This window comes from Lampetra planeri, chromosome 43 (genome assembly GCF_965212315.1).
Source record: "Lampetra planeri chromosome 43, kcLamPlan1.2.h2, whole genome shotgun sequence".
NCBI lineage: Eukaryota > Metazoa > Chordata > Hyperoartia > Petromyzontiformes > Petromyzontidae > Lampetra > Lampetra planeri.
Genome location: NC_136149.1, coordinates 7,431,465 through 7,454,859, shown reverse-complemented (window position 1 = coordinate 7,454,859; position 23,395 = coordinate 7,431,465). Strand labels below are relative to the sequence as shown.

At 49.4% G+C, this 23,395-nt stretch overlaps 1 protein-coding gene across 1 annotated transcript; it reads right to left on the bottom strand.

Moving 5' to 3' along the window:
• Positions 1-938: 938 nt before the first annotated feature.
• Positions 939-21,480, bottom strand: LAMP1 (lysosomal associated membrane protein 1). Its single transcript, XM_078614236.1, has 10 exons — positions 21,175-21,480; positions 9,669-9,784; positions 8,575-8,694; positions 8,022-8,085; positions 6,660-6,821; positions 5,678-5,964; positions 4,636-4,758; positions 4,341-4,413; positions 2,494-2,673; positions 939-1,436 (listed from the first exon to the last, which is right to left on the bottom strand). The coding sequence occupies exons 1-10, from the start codon at positions 21,221-21,223 to the stop codon at positions 1,297-1,299; spliced, it is 1,314 nt and encodes a 437-aa protein (XP_078470362.1). The 5' UTR covers positions 21,224-21,480; the 3' UTR covers positions 939-1,296.
• Between the last annotated feature and the right edge of the window lie 1,915 nt (positions 21,481-23,395).

Sequence of the window (23,395 nt, the reverse complement as noted above, 5' to 3'; positions counted from 1 at the left end):
CAGCACGTGGTACACGCGTAAGTTATTGTTTCCTGGGAACAATTTTTGTTCTAGTTTACATGCATCTACCACGGCATTCTCCTGCAATGCTTCACACCAGATGAGTCTTAACAGCCCACTGAGATCTGGAGAAATATTCATATTGAAGGAATAGCAGTTGGTTGTGGAAGAACACAAGTTAACCAATGTATATATATATGCATAGAGAAAATGCAAACAATACATAGTCTCGTGGTTCTCACCCGATTAAACAAATAAACTTGACAGAGCTATAACGTCAAAAGGCCCACTTAGGAAGAAGAAAACTTTTAAAACTTTTACCCAGAAATGTCTTAATTTAGATCTGAGTGGGCTGTGGGTCTTAACAGGACCGTGGGGAAAAGGCTGCGCAGCCAATCTCAGAAGACATTCTGGCTGGCGAGGGCAGAAGAAGGTAGGGCTGGGTGGTGAGGAGACAGGGCAGGGGGAGGTTGGGCTGGGTGGTGAGGAGACAGGGCGGGGGAGTTGGGCTGGGTGGTGAGGAGACAGGGCAGGGGGAGGTCGGGCTGGGTGGTGAGGAAACAGGGCGGGGGAGGTAGGGCTGGGTGGTGAGGAGACAGGGCGGGGGAGGTAGGGCTGGGTGGTGAGGAGACAGGGCAGGGGGAGGTCGGGCTGGGTGGTGAGGAGACAGGGCGGGGGAGGTAGGGCTGGGTGGTGAGGAGACAGGGCGGGGGAGGTAGGACTGGGTGGTGAGGAGACAGGGCAGGGGGAGGTAGGGCTGGGTGGTGAGGAGACAGGGCGGGGGAGGTCGGGCTGGGTGGTGAGGAGACAGGGCAGGGGGAGGTAGGGCTGGGTGGTGAGGGGACATAGCGGGGGAGGTAGGGCTGGGTGGTGAGGAGACAGGGCAGGGGGAGGTAGGGCTGGGTGGTGAGGAGACAGGGCTGGGTGGTGAGGAGACAGGGCTGGGTGGTGAGGAGACAGGGCTGGGTGGTGAGGAGGTAGGGCTGGGTGGTGAGGAGGTAGGGCTAGGTGGTGAGGAGACAGGGCTGGGTGGTGAGGAGACAGGGCTGGGTGGTGAGGAGGTAGGGCTGGGTGGTGAAGAGACAGGGCGGGGGAGGTAGGGCTAGGTGGTGAGGAGACAGGGCTGGGTGGTGAGGAGACAGGGCTGGGTGGTGAGGAGGTAGGGCTGGGTGGTGAAGAGACAGGGCGGGAGAGGTCGGGCTGGGTGGAGGAGACAGGGCGGGGGAGGTAGGGCCGCCGGGTGGTGAGGGGACAGGGCGGCGATTGGCTGGGAAGGTGGCGAGGATGGAGAGAGGCCTAGATGGACTGGTAGCCGGAGTGGCTGCGGCGTCTTCCGATGATGTAGGCCACAAGTACGACGAGCACGAGTGCGGCCAGCACGGAGCCCACGATGATGGGGATGAGCATGTTGTCCGTGTCCTGCGAGCATTTCTCAGCTGGGGGAAATCACAGCGCAGAGATCGGCAGCATTGCACACGCAGTTAATCGCACGCACGTAAATCGGGCAAAGATACCCGTGCAGACTTTGGACTGTTGTTGGTCCAAGTACTTGTTTGGAAATATCTATCAAGGGCAGCGAGGCATAACGAGGGAGTGGGGGGTGTGACAAGAGCCACGCCCGGCCCGGTGCTGATGTTTGCATGCCACATCAGGTACTCATTTATGATCGTGTCGACCAAGCACAGACCCAGGTCCGGTTCAGATCTCGATCACCACTTAGAAGTTAAGCGTAGTCTGGAATCTTCACCTTTAAGGCCGCCGAGTTTAAGCGCAGCGCACTCGCCACTTTGCGCCACCACTCCCCACGTTGACCAAAGACAATAGTCACAAGACCCCCCCCCCCCCCCCCCCGTATGGCCTCTCTCACAGACTGTTGGGGCAAGTACCGTGAGCGGACGACTACTCAGGCCGGGACGGCACACGAGGGAGCGGGGGTGGCCAGCATCACGCCTGGCCGCCTTCGCCTCCCTCGTGGGGATGTTTCGACATCGCACAAGGTACTCAATGGACGCCAAATCGACCCACGTTCACCGCGTGCACACACGCGTACGCACAACTGGCAGCATCACTGGCAGCTAATGAGTCGCCGAAGTGCAATGTAGCGGATACTGACCAATCGCACCTTTGCAGGATGTACAGAGTTTATTCGGCAACCGCAGGTGGCATCGAACGGCTCTCCAAATTCAACACGCAAATATTAACGAAAACCCAACACGCCCGTCAATAACAATGCCCTAGAACAACATAGTCCCTTTTTCATCTCTCTGCTACGGGCAGAGAGATGAAAACGTGGCCTCTTACGTTTTCCCCTCTCGGGCAGTGCTTTGAGAAATGTATCGAGTTTGTTGTTGTTGTTATTTACGCTTGAGCACCACTGCAAACGTACGACCGTAATAAGTTGAACATATTACAAGGTCAACACATTCTGCCCATCGATTTCCCAACGCCAAGCGAAAGAGAGAGGTAGCGAGAGCGCGGGGTGGGGAGACGGACCTGTGGACAAGTTGTAGCTGGTGACGTTGAAGGGCTGCAGTTGGACTTGCGAGATAACCACCCTGACGGTGTGGTTCACGGTGCTGTTCACCACTGCGTACTGCTCCGCCATGCACGCGTACGAGTTGCCCACGCTTGCCTGGAACAGCTTCAGCGAGTCGTTGGCTCCCGTGTAGTTCTCTGCACGGGCACAAGCACCACAGCGGAGGAGGCGGCGCAGTTGCGCGATGGCGTGCGCGTTTGTGCCGCGGCGGTGCACGCTGCGCATGGCGCGACTGTTTTAATAATTTGAACTTGCAACGCGCCACCGCCGACGCACAGTAATTGCTCGTACAAAGAGAACGACGCGGAGACGCGAGGTGGAACCACGGACGAGCAGGAAGGCGGTCACACGATGAGCCGCCGCCAATAGTTGCCCAAGCTCTGCGGTCCCCTACATATTAAAAAGGTGTCATCGGACATTTAACGAGTGTTTATATGCGGGATGAAACCGGAGCAACAGGAGAATAACTCGTACAAAGAAGCGGGTACTCTATGGCGACACCTCAATGCCCACCAACCATCGTCCCTCCCCTACGGTACTGGATTACATGCCACGTGCACAGCCTCCATCCGCATCGTTGTTACATTCTGCCCAGAATTGGCCAGGAGGCTCAGCGGCAAGAGCGAGCGAGCGGCTCGTAATGGGAAGGTTGAAACTTCTCGGTGGGGGTTGACCCCACCTATCATCCCTCCGGGGTCGCTAAATAGAATACCACTTTGCGGGGAAGTCAATATTGGTTGTCCTACTACAGATAAACTCACCCCCCCCCCCACCATGGGAATGGGGAATTTCCACCACTGGCTCAGTGCTGTAAAGAGGACGTGATCACCAACACAATGTTCATTTGATGGGAAATCACTTTGGGTGGCGAGTGCTTGTTCAGCGTGCATGGATATTAATTATAGTAAACACATAAAAGACCCTATTTTCCATGGCATGAAAGACCGCATCAGCACATGCTGTAAGACTGCGTATAACTGGAACGAATCGTGAAAGATCCATGCTCCATAGAAGCATTTTAATCCGCCTCACTTTGTGGTTTTATTTTTAAGCTCGTCAATACACGGTGGCTTACGGTTACCAAAACGAATGGGGAAGAGACCGCCGCTTTGATAGCAATGAACTGGAGGCAGACCAGACTTGATAAGGACAGCTTTGTAACGTATGCGTGTACAATGTTTTATACTCTCAAGCATGTGGAACACTTTTCATCTTTTTATCATCATTAAACTTGTTTATAAAGGAAAGTCTCACCGAGTCTCAAGACTCTTTTTCAGGAGGATCCTGCCAAGTTTTCACAGTCGCCTGGACGATGTTGCTGCTGTGCGCAATCCAGTAATTTTCAGGTAACTATCCAGCAATGGGATGTGGTTTGCCCAACACCAAATACATTGCATGCGTGTTTCGCTACGAGGGGAAACCGGAGGTCCCGGCAGAAATGCATGCAGGAGAGAGGGAGAGAACATACAAACTCCACACAGCAAGACGCTCAACTCGGGAATCCAAGCCAGGACATTCACACCGTGAGGGCCAGGCCAGTGCTATGGCTGCGCCACCCCGCCACCCATGTCAAGACGATGAAAGATGCAACGCACATCATCGGTGGGTAACCGGGGAAAGATCGCATATCACCCTGAACGACGAGCGCCGTCAAAACACCCCAAAGAGAACGCTCCGGCTGTGGGCGATGGCCAGGGCCAGTTTAACGGCGCACCGTGCACACAACCACGAAGGGTACCTGCACGGTCGTATCAACGCCCTGGGGAACAGGAATGGCGTGAGCGGAGGCACTCGTTAAACTCACCGTGAGGCGCCGCGTCAGGGAAAGCATTCTGGAGAAGGCCCTCCAGCTTATGCAAGTAAAACTTGCTCTCATTCTGCGAGGAGGGACAAGACACAGTCCAATGGTGAGTCGTAGGGCAATTGCGCACAGAGGGATAAAGCAATCAGGTCTACTCGAGGACGATTATTTTCCTGACACAAAGTGTGACGATGTTTTCTGGCCGGTGTGTTTGTGGTTCTGAAAACCATCAAAGCCACGAGAGGGGTGTGAGGAATAGAACTGTGGGCGGCGTACAGCACGGCGACAGAGCCCTCACCTTGGCGAATGTGAACTTCAGATGACCCTGGGGGTACGTGAGGTACAGCACGGGCGAGGTGGGGTCACAATGGCCGGTGGCCTTGGTGTTATTGGGATCCACGTTGAATATGCCATGGGCGACCTGTGAGGAGATAACAACCACCTCCGATTGGCACGGTTGGCTACGTACGGTGCGAAAGAAATTCAACATACGTGTAACCGTTCGTCAGAAAGCAGATGCGGATTGTTTCAGAGCCGCGGGAGTGAACAGCATTGCCAATGCTGCCAAGTGCTGGCTTTGCCAAATAGTGAGATGAGTGAAGATCGAGTTTAATACATTTTCAGCAGCTGCGTGAGAACTCAAGAGAGCAGGACCGCGTCTCATTTACATGAGTGATCCTGTGTCAACAAAATCAACGCAAATTAAGCACAGCAATGAAGCAAATGGAAATCAGAGCAAAGACAACCGTGCAACGTAAGATATTGACAATGTAGCACAAACACAAAATGAATGTGATATTATCACTTCCCTGTGGCACAAGATGGTTCTGGCATCTAATTTGTAGACTCACCATAGAAGAATTTAAGTAAAAATATGTAGAATCTTTAAACAGATATACGGCGTACATCGCACAAATATGTAAACAGACGAGGATACGTGTCAAACGCAACTGCGGGCGAATCGAGATAACATCCACGGCCAAAGCCAATGTGCCACCGCACCTCGCCACCAAAAGCTCTCAAAACCTTCATCCGTTAAGAGGTTTTTGGGTTAGATCGGCTAAATATAAATGCGTCGTAAAACCCACCACCGCCACCCGACACAGCCAATTAGTAAGGTTTGTCACGTAAAACAGAACGTGCCAATTCGTCACTAGTTCAGCACACCGGTGTGTGTTGGAGAGTAAAATCCACGACATTTACAATTGGAGCACGACGTTTCGCCAGCAATTAGAACCAGCATCATCAGGCATAACATTAGTCGCGAAATCCTATGACGTGTTAAGCCAAGTGCCGACCGGCGGGGGCCGTGCACAGGGCATGGGGGGGGGGGTACGCACCTGTTTGGTGCTTTGGCTCATGTACTCGACGTTGAAGCGCAGGGCCAAGACGGCAATGAGACAGGTGTGGTTGTCTTGGCTGATGCTGTAGTTGCCCTTGGAAGGCGCCGACGGTGGTGACGGCGGAGGATGAGTGGGAGGATGAGTGGGAGGATGAGTGGGATGATGAGTGGGATGATGAGTGGGAGGGGCGGGGGATTTTGTCGGTTTGGGCGCATGCGTGGTGTGGTTGTGCGGCGGCGTGGGTTGGGTGGTCGGAATGGTGACATCCTCCGAGCACCTGGCGCCTGTAATGAAACGCACGACGGGCCCGGCGAGGAGGTTACGACGCAAAGCTCTTCGCAACCTTCCCTTGACCACCGCAAACACAGCAACGCCGCCCCCCCCCCCCCTTTACGTGGTGGCTCGGCACACGGCCTGCAATCCAACGCGGTGGAGGCAGCAAGGGTTGGTTTATCGCACAAATCTCTGGGTGCCATATCCTGTCTCGCCAGGAGGTGGTACAGAAAGTGTGGACTAATATCTCCAACGTTCCCATCTGAATGGGATAGAGTGTTGCCCCCACGCACACGTGGGTGTTCTCCCACACGTACACTCATTAATTGGCTGAAAACATCTTAATATATATACACACACACCTCTGTGTATGCAGAGATTGTGCAGCGTTGCAAGATGCAGTTTGCACGAATGGCACGCTGTAAATATACTCTGTATCATTATTATTATGACTTCATGGTACAATGTGACCACTAGACCGGTTTCCTGGGTACACCAACTGAAATCCAGCACGTCGACAGGGGTGGCAAGGTGAAAATACAAACTACGTGCCCACACAGCTGTACACAAGGTGTCTCGGGGCACATTCTGACAAGACAGCAAACCACGTCTGCATTGAAAGCAGGAAAACCAAACGCCTCGCGAGACAGCGGATGCCCGCCCGTGGCACGAGGTGGAGAGGCGAGCGGTCAACTGCCGCGCGTACCTGGTGAGAAGGTGCCGTTGGTGATGCCGAAAGGCTGCACCTGCACGTCCGTCGCGACTAGACTGAGAGCCATTCCAAGAACAACCGTGTTCCGGGAGTGACACTCAAACGATTCGTTGGATGGTGCTAGAGGGATCTTGTGGTGGAAGTGACCGTTATAAACTGTAAAAAAAAACACACACACACAAAAACACGGGGGAATGAAGGCCGTGCTTCGTCACAAACACCTACACGGAGTCGACACTCATTCTGTCGCGACCTCAGCACAGTGCGTTTATCAATACAATGCCATGAGGAGCATTCTCTCTACGTATCAATATAACGAGAACATAAGAGGGTTTTTTTTTGGGTTAGATCGCGTAAATATAAATGTGTTGTTAAACCCGCCACCACCTGACACAGCCAATTAGTAAAGTTTGTCACGTAAACAGAACGTGGCCAAATCGTTCCTAGTACAGCACACCGGTGTTGGGGGGCAAATCCACAACATTTACAATCTGAGTACGACGTTTCGCCAGTAATTCCAACTAGCTTCATCAGGCGACTTGTGGAGAAATCCTCCTGTTTTGTTCCCAAAATGGAAGGATGAAACAGGGGAATTTCTCCACAAATCTGCCTGTCGCCTGATGAAGCTAGTTGGAATTACTGGAGAAACGTCGTACTCTGATTGTAAATGTTGTGGCTTGGCTCTCCAACACACCGGTGAGCTGTACTAGGATACTACACTATACACTACACTACTCTACACTACACACTAGTGCTGTACTAGTATACTACACTATACACTACACTATACACTAGTGATGTACTAGTATACTACACTATACACTACACTATACACTAGTGCTGTACTAGTATACTACACTACACTTACACACTAGTGCTGTACTAGTATACTACACTACACACTACACTACACACTAGTGCTGTACTAGTATACTACACTACACACTACACTACACACTAGTGCTGTACTAGTATACTACACTACACACTACACTACACACTAGTGCTGTACTAGTATACTACACTACACTTACACACTAGTGCTGTACTAGTATACTACACTACACACTACACTACACACTAGTGCTGTACTAGTATACTACACTACACACTACACTACACACTAGTGCTGTACTAGTATACTACACTACACACTACACTACACACTAGTGCTGTACTAGTGACGAATTGGCCACGTTCTGTTTACGTGACAACCCTTACTAGTTGGCTCTGTCGGCTGGTGGCGGGTTTAATAACACATTTATACATTTACGCGAATTAATCAAAAAAAAACCTCTATTATGGATGATATTGGTCGCAAAAGCCTCAGTGTTCAACAATGTGACCATTTCTTACCGTGGCCTGCAGGGGTTAAGGACAGTTCAGCTGTAATAGATTCCAAGATTGCACTTTTGTTCACCTGGAGGAGGAAAAGAGAAAACATAAGACAGTCTGCAGGGCAAAAACACGACGCACGTAACAAGGATACACTCCTGCTGCTGCTTATTTCCAACCCTGATGAAACATCTCAAATAGACGTGGGCTTTTAAGACTCCAATATTAGACCGTGTGAAACCCACAAAAGAGGCTTTTGGGTTAGATCGCGTAAATATATAAACGTGTCGTTAAAACCCGCAACCACCCGACACGGCCAACGAGTGAGGGTTGTCACGTAAACAGAGAGCCAAGCCACAACACACCGGTTAGTGCTGTCCTAGTGACGAATTATCACGTTGTGTTTACGTGACAACCATTACTAGTTAGCCGTGCCAGGTGGTGGCGGGTTTTAACGACACGTTTATATATTTACGCGATCGAACCCAAAAAACCTCTTATGGATGATATTGGTCGCGAAAGCCTACGTGTTAAACTGTATGAAACCCGTGAGTTGTAAAAAAGCGGGCATTACCTTATTAAAAGTGAACAAGACATATCCCTCTTTGAATTGGAGCTTCAGCGTGGAGGTTATGGATAGACAAACACCACTGGCATTGGTGACATTCGGATTGATGTCGAACTTCAGGAAGCCCTGCAAAAGAAACCAAAGTTATGCGAGTCCAACGTCACGTAAGCTGCCAGAGACAGGACCCCGGCTGTCCACGGGTAACACAGAACACCCCAAAAGGGAGGCAGCGGAGTTGTCCTGCCATCGCTTCTAAACATCTGTCATATCTCAACTAAACAATTTCTTTATTTTAACCAGGTAAGGCCCCTGAGAGCTACAGAGCTCTTTTTCAGAAGCGACCTGGCCACAAATGATAGCTCAACAAAGTGGCTTATCGTGTGGAAATTTAAAGCAGCCAAATACTCTAAACGCGTGTTTCCAAATGCGGAGGGGTTAAACGGAGGACTCGCGAACAAAAATCCAGGCGACCACAGGGAGAACATGCGAACTCCAAATACACAGCAGGCGTCAGGGTTCAGATTGAACTCATGGCCTCCTGTATACCAGGGCGAGGTAGTTAACATCTCGCAACCCAGCGGTGTCACATTGTAACTTAAGAGTATAACGTAATCTCAGTGATGCAGCAGACACATGAAACCACGAGCGGTGATCCTGCTCACAGGGAAGGGGTACCCCCATTTGCTTCTGCCCAAATTAAACTGCAACGCACATTTAAATTGAGATCATGGCAGGGCTGTGGGCAACATAAAACATTGAGCAGAATGTAAGCGATAGAGTGTCAATTATGGATTAGCTAAGATCCTGGTTCGACCTCAGGCGTCGGCTTGTGATTAAACTGGCTTCTCAAGTGGTCTCAGCCTGGCCAAATTAAAATTAGCCAAATTCCATCTCTGGTAATTTCAAATAGGGGTTTGACTGCGGCGCGTCAAAACTTACTCTCACTTGAAGAAACCTCAGAGGTAGCTCTCCCATATCCACTCATGAGACGGGAATACACATCACGCTAGTGGTGAGATAGGCTGCTCCGACTCGATGTTGAGCACCCTCTCGCTTGGCACGCACTCACACAAGGGATAGTGCCAGACTGCTTGACTCACCAGACCGTTGGTGTTGTTCACAAGCAGCTGCAGAGCCGCCTGCGCCTTCAGACAAACCCGCTTGCCATCGTAGACTTCATAGTGGCCGATATCTGGAGCAGCAAGCGCCCATCCCACTGCAGGGGAATAACAGCACACCACAACACATGAGCGATGGTAAGGATGTACGTGCACACGCCCTGTTGACAATCCTCCGCAGGATAGGACCTCCAAACGCCGTGCAGGTGCGAGGGTTTACCAGACCATACCTGAACACTCTGGTCAGTGCGGGTTGGTCAAGTCTGGGAGCACGAAAGTATAGTAAAACCTTGGATTGCGAGTAACTTGGTCTGCGAGTGTTTTGCAAGACGAGCAATTTTTTAAAATAAATATTAATTTGATAAACGAGCGAGGTCTTGCAATACGAGTAGTACATATATATGCTTTGTCTGCCGAGCGTCACATGATCACAACTGATATATACGAGTGCTTTGGATTACAAGCACGTTTCCGAAACGAATTATGCTCGCAATCCAAGGTTTTACTGTACAGTACACCAATGGATTTTTCTGCAATGTCCTCTTGCTGCCCACAATGTAACCCCGCAACAGCCTACAGCCCCTGTTTTGTGCACAAGTGGTCACCTATTCAAGCGCTATCCAGGTTCCAACCTGCTCACGGGATCGGGCGAATGAGCAGGTGAGTTGGTCACGCGCTCATTGAGATAACGATACCCTTTATTTATCCAGGACATGCGGGGCGCTGCTCCGGTTGCATTTTCAGAGCAGCCAAAATAATACAGAGAATGAAAGCAGAAGTGTGGACTTTGTGCGTGCAGTTATCGGGGCTTTCCACTGGCCTGCAGGAACGTGGAAGTTGTGAAACTCTGCGCGTACGGACGCTCGCCGACATGAACAATGAAAGGGAACCAAGGGAAAGACAGCTAAAAATATATTACACGTGGCGACTGCTGTAGAATGGAGATATAGAATTAATCAATGTGTGCCAGTAACTTTGTATACATTCTCAATCTGCCCGCCGCCGTGTTTGAGCCGCCGACAACACTGGAGCTGACAGTATTTTGCGGCAATTGTTTAATTACGTGGAATTTGCTCCGCGTCACGGATTAGTGGCACGGGCACCTCTGCACTGTCTCCGGAGGCAAACAAGCGGCGGTCACGTCACCGAGAGATTAAAAACAAGCCGAGTGAATGAGAGTGCACTAAATGTGTGCAGGCCCTGCCAAGGGCACAGCTGCAAGTACCACCACCACCACCACTCTCTCTTCGTGGGATCTTCAGATGGAAGGAAAAACCACCCCGTTCCAGGTACGGTTTTGAGTCGATGACTGGAATGCGATCAATCTCATCAGATTTCAGAAGATAAGCAACTTTCTTGGAGCCCTATGTCACGGTCAGCCGAGGGTCGTGCAACAACATCCATTGCTGTATTGCTTTCAAGTTCCCATGACCATGCTCCCCGCTTTCACCAATGCGTATTGACCAGTTTGGTGAAGTACGATTACATTACCCCCCAACACCGGAATAGTGTGTGGGGGGAGGCCCTCTACCAGCAGTGGATTTAGACACGAAGAACCATGCACTATACTGTTCATATAATGCAGCATAATGTACTAAGTGATGCATGAAACTATAACAGCGTAGTACAACGGTGTGCAGCGTAACAGTATTCTACTTCAACATTACCACTGCCCGTGACTTATACCAAACAGTTCAACCAGAGAGCTGTACATGTTTCGCGCACAGAATTTAAGCCAAATTTTGCCCAGATCGCCTTAAATCGCGACCAACGGCCGCGTTCACTGTGAGCCCGGAGGGGCGATGCTATCGCGCCGCCTGTACGGCGCGGGGGGGCATGGGGGCCGCGCGGAATTGGAGTGGCGTCGCTGGGGTGGGCGTGTGTGGGCCTCAACGCCCGAGCGCACACCGCTCAACACGACCCCAGCTGAGGGCGCAAGAAAGGAGAAGCCTCATTTTCCTGAAAGATTCTCATACATAAAATGCTTTCAACCAATGGCTTAGCCACTCTTTTTGATGGGACCATCAACATCTACACCTTAACTAAACAAATACGTAAACAAATACAATCCCATGGGTAGCCATAAGCAGCGTTTACAAACGAAAGTTTCCATTGCTGACATTTCACCAGGGGCAGCTGTTGATGTGGAGGCCACTTAAACAGGTGCCCAATCACGTGCCAAGTACAGTGGGGTACGTGTTCGTATCGCCAACATCACCACCACCCTGGCGAGCCCATCAGCCATGGAGGGGACAACTGGTGGGGCAGGCCCTCCCGGTGTCACGCTCATGGCACGTTGGCCACATGGCTGCAGTGAGTCACCGAACTCGTGTGTGGCGCTGCACGAGGAAGTGACGAGACCTGACGCCTCCGAGCGCTCCCACCGAGCTCACCAGCACCGTGCACCAAAGAAGGGGGCTGGATCTTATCTTAAACTAAAGTATGTACAATAGATGTAATGTTGGAGATGAGGTGAATTTAAAATATGAGAGGAAGCAATGGGCAAATCTGTGAGGCGTGAATTCGGTAAGATAAAGTTCTAAAGCAAGATGCGTTTAATTTAATTTCGAACGGTGGAGTCTCTTTCGAAATCTGTTAACTATGCACATAAAATCTAAATATATATTCTGAAAAGCGCCACGTTATGTTGCATTGCACAATAATGTGGATCCGCGTGTTTAACTGTAAATTTAACCACAAAGTGCGCTGTAGCCACCATCAGGCGCGTGTAACTTTATTGGTTTCACTTCCTTGAATGGAAACCGCCGCCGCTGTCACGCGCCTCCTGGCGTTGGCAGCCGCATGGCCATTCGCTGCCACACGCCGGCGCATGCCCCATGTGCACAGACGTCCTCCTGCACGGCCCTGTGGACACCGAGTGAGCCTGGGACCCTCTCTCCTGCAGCCGAACTCAACATCCCAACGTTTGTTTACATCCAGGAGATTCAGTGGCGAGACCAGGAACAGTTCCCAAGTGACAGAACTTGTTCCTCTCAATTGCGACCCTCAAGGAGCCATGAAGTCCAGCTGCTCCTCCTGTCGGCCAGTCTTCCGGCAGACGAGTGAACCTCATGGCGGGACCCCGAGGTCCCGCATAAACGGAAGTCAAGATCGTAATTAATTTATTTTTGGCGACTCCGTCCCACGGCGCACATAAACGCCGCGACCCACCTGGCGCGGATCATTCTGTTGTCGTGTCGTCATAGCATAGCAGCATGGACGAATGCGCAGAAGAAACAAAACTTTGAAACGTTGATTAGCGCATCGTGTAGAGCCCGTCGAGAGGAAAAAATTGCCGCGTCGTTCGCCTTCAACAGACATAAAATGATGTCGCAACGCAGTTTATGTGAAAGCCGGAGGTTCAAGTGAAGAATGTACCCAAACACCTCCCTCGTTTCAGCAAGACAACATCAGAAAGGGAATGCAACAGTTCTAGATTTGAAGCTTTCGTGACTGCAAGGATTCATATTCTTAGGTTTTTTCGTTAAAGTCACGTAGGAAAAAAATTTAAATTAATAAAAGTAAATTTTAATTTTTGATTTTGATTTTTTATTTTATTTTACTTTTATTAATTTAAATTTTTTACCTACGTGACTTTACCGAAAAAACCTAAGAATGGGAATGCAACAGTACTAGGGATCATGGCAAGGGCAATGCAAATTAAGGACTCCTGATCCTTGATGTCAGACAGCGCACATGGGGGACCAGCTGTGGTCATCACTTTCAAATCAACGAACGAATTTATGAAGGGAATGTAAAAGTGGTGAATTTAAAAGTAGCTACACGTCCGGTGTCCAAAATCAATGGGGGTCTGTCCTAACTCTATGCATACCGTGTACATACAATGCTTTGTTGACAATTCTTCCGAAGGGCCTCGCACTCAGGGAATTCAACATCTGTCAGAAATACTCAACGAAAACAACTAATTATTATCAGGAGGGACATGTCTCTTGCGGTAGCCCACCAACGTTGCCGAAACAATCACCACTGGGCGCCAGCGTAGAACCGCAACAGTAACAACTCGTGTGCCTCGCGGTATAAAGTTCCTGGGTTCGATTCCCGACTCGGGCGATTTTCTTCCTGGCGTCCGTACGTTCTTCCCCTGTCCTGCAAGGTTTCTTCTGAATTCTCCCATTTTCTCCCGTAGATAAAAAAAGAAAACCATTCAACGTAACTGGTACAGGCCAAACATCTCACTGCTGAAAATGGACATTGCCTGCATATTTCTCAATTAGGATTACATTTGGCAACATCGCCTCCGACTGTCAAATCTTGAAAGGACACCTATAATATAAGTCTTAAGATCATTACGGCTGTTCGTACACTCCCGTGTTGCCTTGTGTTTATTCGGCTGTGGCTATACAAGGATGATAAGACCACTGTCCCAGCGAGGGTCATGCGGTTCGGTGGAGGTGAGTCATACCCCCACAGTGAACAGCAACGTCATGACCTCGCTTATTCAGGCACATGGTGGCCGACAATAATCACGCGCTTGTTGTTATCATATCGGGACTTATTGGACCCCACTTCCTTATCGCTGTCCCCCCCCCCCATGCCCATTCTGGTTACCCAGTGGTACAGTCCATTCCCCACTGAGGCGCAACCACTTCAGGCCCTTGCAGAGGTGTGGGCAGAATTCTGTGCCCATCAATCCATTTCACGGAAAAGGATGGCCAAGGGAATGCGAAATAAGAAGTTACACAATTGCTAATTACAAATGATGGGAGCATGGAGTGGATCCAATCACAACACATTCAGAGTTCTGTTTAGTGGGCCACTTGCTCTGTATTTTAAACTTAAAAAGTTTTTGCCCTATAAACAGTAAGAACAGCCTATAGCCATGAACATTTAAATTCACGGTTTGACAAAACAGGCTTTGTGCGCTATGCTAACACATTAAATAATTCGGCACAGACTCATGAATTGGGCCCCTGGGGATTGAAGGAAGAGATAAAAACGGGACATTTTTATTTAAAATTTCTGGAGCTACACAGAGGTGACACGTGAATTCTACAGCCTTCACCAAATGTGAAGAAACACCCCACAATGCAGCAGTGGCTTGACATTGTTTTCATTCCACAGTGCACAGAACAATGCCTGTCATGATAACGCTGAATTGCGCAATCTGCAAATGTATCCGTGAACACTGTACGTGTAGTTTATTTCTTACCAATGTCTAAACAACCGACTAATTTTTTTTACCTTTTCCAATGCTATAGTAATAGTGATCTTCTCCTGATGGAGATGTGGAATTTCCACCACTGCCTGAGAGCGCCCAGTGTCAGACGAGTGATGTCCGACTCTTGTTTGAGAGCAGAGAGACTGGATTTTGCGACTTGTGTAGGAATTTTGCCGATGACAAAATCGCTCGAAATGCGCTCAAGCGCATCAGATCTCGTTGCGTAAATCCGGGTCCGGCCTGGATAGTTCTTGAACGGGCGACCGCCATGTGCACCAAGCATCGCGTAGGCAGTTGTGGGGCAGCACTACATGGTGGCCCAGCAGGGAAAGTGCAAGGACATCCATTGACGAACTGTACTGCGACAGGCTCCCACGTCCACGCTAGACCCACTTTCACCAACGCGTTGTTTACGAGCGTGGTGAAGTATGGTCAAGTTATCCCACAACCTGCATCGGCGCTGCGCAGACCTTCATCCAGCAGTGGAATCGACGAAAGTGTAGGAATGAGCGATTCTCTCTCGCGTTTGTGTGCAGAACGAGCGAGCACTGCATTTGTGAGCGGCGCGTGTCTCTGCAATCAGAGACGCTGTTGACGCAATGACGTGGCCGGACAACTGGGCATGGCGCAACCAAACCACTCCAACCACCGCTGTGCGCCAGTTACCTCATAACCGCCCGTCAACCGACGCTGGTACCGCCATTAAAAAATATTTTTAACTTCAATGACACGCAGGGAAACACGGCGAGGCAAATGCAGATTCGTCGTGAACAATTCCTCATTTTGCTTATAATAGTGTTTGGACGGCCATGTCAACTGGGCTCGTGTCGAAAATCGGAGATCTTCTTTCAACCGAATAATCACCAGCGCTACGGGCTCACGTACGCGGCTTGAGGCGTCAAGGTTGAGCCGCGATGGAACGCGGCAACTCCGCAAGCAGCAGGGCCCCGTAATTGCTCAAGTGAACCCTTCAGGGTCGCTCGTCACCTAGGTTTAGTGCTGTATGGGAAACGGCTTGCGGTTATTATCTCACACACTGCCCTTGCTCACTACACACACCTTGGTGTTTAAACAGCTGGGAAACCAAAGTCGCATGCAGTTCGTCGCACCCACGCCCACGCTATGCGACACCGCTTCCTGCCTATCAATCCTCAGCATTGGTTATCTGTGGCTTTTTCACTCGCACCACCACAACCTCACATTTGCAATGCGCCCTATGTAACAAATATCTCAAGAGTGCAGAACTGCAAATGAAGAATGGGACGCAATGGAAGGGACTGATGAGCAAGGGACATTTAAAAGGGGCCCCCCAGAGGCACGACTCGAAAGGAGAGAGAGGGGGGGGCAGAGTTGTCTGGGGATGGGATTCCACAGAGTGGAGGTACTATTTTTTTTATTTTACCAGGTAAGGTCCACTAAGCTGGATAACTCTATTTCGGAAGCGACCTGGCCACAAATGATAGCTCAACGAAGTGGCTCATTAGGTGCAAATGCATACCAGCCAAGTACTCTAACAGCATGTTTCTAAATGTGGAGCGAAAGACCGGAGGATCCGGAGAAAAATCCACACGACCAGGGGGAGAACACGAAAACTCAAAATATACAGCAGGCATCAGGGTCGGGTTCGAGCCCACGACCTCCTGTATACCACGCGAGGTAGTTAACATCTCGCCACCGTGGTACCCCCTGTGGCAGACGGCTGCACTGCAATTGCAGCATTCACTCACCAATGCACTGCGCCCTGGCAGCCCACTTCACGGCATCCTGCACGCTCGTGCCACCGCGTTGTTATTGTCCGTGTCCTTTTGATTCTCGAGTTGCCGACGGCAGGGACTTTTCGTGCAAGGGCAGCGCATTTGACTAAAGCCCGATGGCAAAACAGCCGCCGCCCCCTCTCGTCCCCACCCCACCCCCAGCAGGTCGCGTTCGAATAAATAAAATAAGCCATAGTTTTAGCGGCACTGTACGTGTAGATACCAAAACTATGTACTTACCAACTTCCTCATTACGCTGCCCTACAACCTAAAAGCACTGGCCACAAGTAGACGGCTGTGTGAAAGATCTGGCGATGTGGTCATTGTCTGGTCGCTAAAACCTACAACAATAATGCCATTTAAACAGGAAAGCACCACAGAGGCTCAAGACTCATTGACATGCCGTTGTTCGTCCTATTTAAGTTGTTTTGGCTTTGTGGGACGAAAAACTGAAGTGCCTGGAGAATACCCACCATGCAAACGAGGCGACGAGACTCAACATGACAATCTCCTGGCCACCTCGCAGCTACAAACCGATAACACCTGGCAAACCATGGTGGTGGTCACCCATCCGAGCGTGGGTGAGAGCCACACCTCTCCTTGGTAATGATTGACCAATCCGAGCACTTGGGTCGGCCACATGTGCAAAGTGCGGCTGACCTCTGCCTCTACTGCTCGCTGTGACTCACAACTTGCCCCAGATTCTAGACTAAGGAGGAGAAGTTGTGTGACGTTACCTGCCCAACTGGCCCCCTGCTGTTATGATCACGTGTCTCTGTGTTGTGTACAGCTGTGTAGATTGCGATGATGCTGTGCTTTCTCTTCTTGTGAAATCCTTTGTGCTTATATTGTTGGTCTCAAACATATTGATATCATTCATCAAAACACGCTTGCACATTTGCAACTGCAAGTTAGACAATAACCTACACGGACCGGCGGTGTGCATAACTTAATTATTCATGTCGTATATTTTATATTATTGGTTCTTTCGGTAAAGTCACGTAGAAGGGAAATAATAAAAATAAAACAATACAATTCTCACGACGTTTCAATTGCAACACAAGCAATCATCATCAGGTGTGAAAACCATAGCAATCGAAACGTCGTGAGCATTTTATTGTTTTTTTATTATTTCCCTTCTACGTGACTTTACCGAAAGAACCAAGACTATGAATCCCTGCAGTCACGGAAGCTTTAAATAGAAATGTTTGTATATATTGTTAAGTTTGATTATGTGTGACAAGCAACTTTTCTGTTTTACCTGTGGCACACGCCACAGGAAGGGGGGAGTAGAGTGAATGTGTGTGGGGGGGGGTACAAATAGTAACATCATAAAGGGGTGGGAAATACGAAGGAAATGAATGGGGGGAAAAGACCATGGGAAAGAGATGAGGATGGGGAAGGAAGAGCGACATTGGGGCCTCGATGCTGTTGTCAGGAGCGGCGGCGTCTTCCAAAGGCGGCGTGGAGAGGCAGGAAGGTTCAGGAGGGTGGTGGCCACGCACAGGTAACGTGATTTACGAAGGGGCTCGAGGCGATTTCGGATATGATGTTCATTGTATCAATGTATCCTGCACAAGTTGCAGATTTATTTATTTATTTAGAAACTATGTTTTGTTCCACATCCTCTCTCAGAACGTACATTGCAGTATCCTGACATCATGGACGGCATTACCAGGGGCATCTACGGTATCAGGTAGACCGCGGCAGGCGGGGGGGATTGGCCAGGTCGGTGTCGTTCTGGGCTCAGGTATTTCGGACTGGTCTGAAAGGTTTAAGAATGGACCCCATCTACGTGGCGTATTCTGATAGCTCAGATACGAGGATAGCTCAGATACGAGGATAGCTCAGATGGCTCCAGTGCTGAGATTGAGATTGGGCCTAAATGACTGCAGATTGGGCCTAAATGAATGCAGCCATTGAGTGTGGGAGGGATTCTTTCACGCGTTCAATATGGGGTTTCCCACGTTATAATTGTTTAGAATGTGTGTTTTTGTTTTGCTGTGCGCGTGTCCCAGTCGACGCGCCTCGCAAAAAAACCCCAAAACTTTTCGAGACCTTCCACATCTCGAGGGGATTATCCAGGCGCGAGAGAGTTTCACGGGGAAACGCGCTACAACAACAGTGGTCGTGGGGCCGCTCGTTCTTTATAATCTCGCCGACGATGCCGCTGCTGCGAGTGTATCCGTGAACGCTTTCGCGTTACCTTCGAAGCTACCCACGTCTCGTCTTACACGCTGACTCGTCTTACACGTTGACTCGTCGTCACTCGCGGAGTTCACGGATCCAACCCGTGCGGCACACGACGCTCACGCCGAGTGCTTTTACGCGTTCCATGAGGGTGCAATGCAAGCTCGGCTTGTTACCGAGCTGCTGTTGCTGTTGTTATACACGTGGTAGGCTTCCGCGGCCAATAGTCATAACAATCAAGGTTTTTGGGTTAGATCGCTGTAAGTATAAATGTGTCGTTACCCTCCACCACCCGACACGGCCAGTAAGGTTTGTCACGTTAAACAAAACGTGCCAGTTAGTTTACCAGTAGAGAGTAGTGTATAGTGTAGTGTATAGTAGTGTATAATGTAGTGTATAGTAGTGTAGTGTATAGTAGTGTAGTGTATAGTGTGTAGTGTATAGTGTAGTGTATAGTAGTGTAGTGTATAGTGTAGTTTATGGTGTAGTGTATAGTAGTGTAGTGTATAGTAGTGTAGTATATAGTGTAGTGTATAGTGTAGTTTATGGTGTAGTGTATAGTGTAGTGTATAGTGTAGTGTATAGTGTAGTTTATGGTGTAGTGTATAGTGTGTAGTGTATAGTGTAGTATATAGTGTAGTGTATAGTGTAGTGTACAGTGTAGTTTACGGTGTAGTGTATAGTGTGTAGTGTAGTGGATAGTGTAGTGTATAGTGTAGTGTATAGTGTAGTGTATAGTGTAGTTCATGGTGTAGTGTATAGTGTAGTGTATAGTGTAGTGTATAGTGTAGTGTGTAGTGTAGTGGATAGTGTAGTTTATGGTGTAGTTTATGGTGTAGTGTATAGTGTAGTGTATAGTGTAGTGTATAGTGTAGTGTATGGTGTAGTGTATAGTGTAGTTTACTACTTCAGCCCACCGGTTTGTTGGTGGGAGAGTAAATTGTAAATGTTGTGGATTAACTCCAAGGCCGTAGCCATGGAGTCAACATTGGGGGGGACCAAATCTTCTAGGGGGTTTGGGGTCCCCCCCAGAAATAAAAATCTAAATTGAAAAACGAATTTCCTGCCTAAAATATTTAAAAAAATCACTAACACATAGGATGGAGTTTTAATTATTATTTTACAATAATATCTAATAGTGTATTGTATTACATTGCTCTGTTTTTTCTTTTTCACCATTTCTTGTTTCATTGTATGTAATGGCAGAGATTAGGGATTAAAAAAGTACAACAATAACCACAATCATATAAACAGAAATCTATTTTACAGCAATTAGGGACATTTTGAGCACATTTGAATATGGGGGGGGGGGTGGATGTCCCCCCCCCCAATATTCACATCGGTGTGCTGAAGTAGTAAACTACACTATACACTATAAACTATACAATAAACTACACTATATACTACACCATAAACTACACTGGTAAACCAATTGGCACGTCTTGTTCACTTAACAAAGCTGACTGGCCGTGTCGGGTGGTGGCGGGTTACGACACATTTATACTTACAGCGATCTAACCCAACAAAACCCCGTCATTATCATGACCAAGTCGTTATAGCTAAGTGCATTGCTACACGATGCTGCATTGTACAGCAGTATTGTGTACCCGCCCTGTAATCTACTGTTGGATGGGGCCTAACCCCCACGCCCTCGGCAGTCGTGAAGCTTTGTTTGACCATACTTCACCATGCTGGGCAGCACACGCGCGTGGACGCATAGTAGTGCAGTACAACAATGGCTTTTGTCAATTCGTGACATGCCCCATTGTTTTGTTATCGTGTACAATGCAAGGATATAATGTAATTCCTATGACGAAGGGTTCAAGAGTAATATTAGTTTGGTTTAAATGATCTCGTACCGTACGTAGACAACCGTGCCAATGGGAGAGGGTGCGTGTTGTACGGTACGCTGTAGGTACAGTATTGCACCACGTTATGTTGTGTTTTAAGTATAAAGTATTATATCACAATGCAATTCTTACACTTGAGAGAACAAAAAGAGAAACATGCTTTGGAGAATGTACGCGTGTTGAATGATATAATTAGGGGTGGATTGGTGGCGCAGTGGTAGTGGCGGTGGTGGTAGTTGTGGTGGTAGTAGTAGTGGTGATTGTGGTGGTAGTGGTGGTAGTTGTGGTAGCGTGATTGTGGTGGTATCGTGGTGGTAGTTGTGGTGGTATCATCGTGGTGGGCATGACGGTATCGTGATTGCTGTTCTATTGATGGTCGTGATGGCGTAGTGCTAGTATCGTGATGTTATCGTGGTAGTTGTGTTGGTGTCCTGGTAGTAGTGGTAGTTGTGGTGGTAGTTGTGGTGGTGGTTGTGGTGGTGGTGCCATGGTGTTGGCACGGTGCTCTGCCTCGCCTGTCGTCATCAGCGCCACCGCCACCGCGCACAGCTCCGCCGCCTTCATCTCCCTCCGTGGATCTGCGCGCCGCTTTGTCGTCTAAAGCAAACGAGCTCGTCCCCTCCACGACACCAACGTCTGCTCGCTACGGCGCGGTCGTCGCAGTCGTTCGTTTGCGACAACAACGCCAACAACAACAACAATGCCAACAACAACAACGATGATGATGACGGCCGCAAATTGTCGACAGCCGCCCCCACGCTCGTCGCTTTCTCGCTCCTGCGTCGCCTCGGCCTGGTCACGTGCTGCCTCGCACTGCGCATGCGCTAAGCCCCCGCCCTCTCACCCCCCCCCTCTCTCTCACACCCCCCCCCTCTCTCTCACACCCCCCCCCTCTCTCTCACACCCCCCCCCTCTCTCTCACACCCCCCCCTCTCTCTCACACCCCCCCCCTCACTCTCATCCCCCCCCTCTCTCATCCCCCCCCCTCTCTCATCCCTCCCCCCTCTCTCACCCCCCCTCGTTTCTCCCCTGCCCCTCCCCCCCTACTCTTCTTCCCCCTCTCTCCTCCCCCGCAGGGGCGGGGCATCACAACCCCCGCCCCCCTGCTGCAGGCTGGCTGTGTCGGGTGGTGGCGGGTTTAACGACACATTTCATGCGCGATCTAATGCCCCCCAAAAAAAAGACTCGTATTATGCAATCAGAGTCTTTATTAATCAGAATCTTTATTTGTACTGCAGGAGAAATCCGATGAGCTATGAAGCTCTTTTTTTCACAGCTGACCAGTAGGGGCACGGGGTCAGAACGTCATAACGATACAAAACACCGATCGGAGTGCACGCTATAGGAAAGGTAAACAAATCACTTAAATATACAAATATAAATATCTATTTTTGTTATCTTACCAAGTAAAGCCCACTGAGCTATTAGTTTATTTTTCAGAAGCAATCTGGCCACAAATGATAGTTCAACGAAGTGGCTTATCATGCGGATATTCATAGCAGCGAAATAATTAAACATATATACTGTATCCTTGGCTCTTTCGGTAAAGTCACGTAGATAGAAAACAAAAATCTAAATTAAAAACCAGAAAACCCACGACGTTTCGATCGCAACACAAGCGGGCTTCCACCTGAAGAAGACTGCTTGTGTTGCCATCGAAACGTCGTGGAGTTTTTACTTTTAATTTGTTTTCTACCTAGGTGACTTTACCGAAAGAACCAAGAATTAGAATTCCTGCAGTCACGAAACTTTGAAGTCTAAATAAAATATACTGTATTGTGATTAATTGCTACAGCACTGGAAAAACTGGTATTTTAAAAATGTATTAATAGTGGCAATGCTGTACTACTCTGTGATGTGAAACTTATCGCAGTCTCTGCCCAGGTGCGTCCAAACAGCACGCGTTCCCAGCGCGCTCACACGGCTCCACAAGCAGGCGCGTCCACACAACCCCCAGGCCAAAGCACCGTCTCTCACTCACTCTCTCTCTGGCGCAGGGCTTAGCAGGGTCTCCACCGAGATCTGAAATCTCTCTTAAAACCCCACCCATTCATGCCTCCCTCCTGCCCATCGCTATCAAAGTGAAATAGAAATTAAATGCAGTCCGTGGTCAGTCCAATGGTGGATGAAGGTCTCCCATCCACCCCCCCCCGGCTGTCTCATCACGAGTGTTGTTCGACCATACTTCACCGCACCGGGGGGGGGGGGGGGGGCAGACAAGACCGGTAAGGGGCCGTCCATAAATGACGTCACGCGATTTTGGACAATTTTTGACCCCCCCCCCCCGAGTCACACGGCGTCACAAAAAGTCAGACCCCCCCCCCCTCAAATATGACGTCACAAGGCTCTGCCCCCCCCCAAAATAAAACGTGTTTCAAATCGCTTTGTTATTTCTCAAACACCCCTCCCTCGTCACACATCGTCACAAATGTCTGACCCCCCCCCATCCCCCTAGGTGCGTGACGTCATTTATGGACGGCCCCTAACACCTATAACTACTCACTGATGTCATGCCTGAACGGGAATCGAATTCAGGTCACTTGTATTCTTAGGTTTTTTCGGTAAAGTCACGTAGGTAAAAAATGTAAATCACGACGTTTCGGAGGCAACACAAGCTTCCGTCTTCAGGTGGAACCGTCACAGCACGATTGCTGCATCCAGAAAGTACTTGATACAGCAAGTACTTGATACAGCTATCGTGCTTTGACGGTTCCACCTGAAGACGGAAGCTTGTGT

Coding starts and splice junctions, on each gene's coding strand:
- LAMP1 (XM_078614236.1), bottom strand. CDS start 21,223: ATGAAGGCGGCGGAGCTGTGCGCGGTGGCGGTGGCGCTGATGACGACA. Junction 8,695..9,668: donor TGAACAACACCAACGGTCTG/GTGAGTCAAGCA, acceptor TTTCTTTTGCAG/GGCTTCCTGAAGTTCGACAT. Junction 2,674..4,340: donor CCCTGACGCGGCGCCTCACG/GTGAGTTTAACG, acceptor GTGCCCGTGCAG/AGAACTACACGGGAGCCAAC.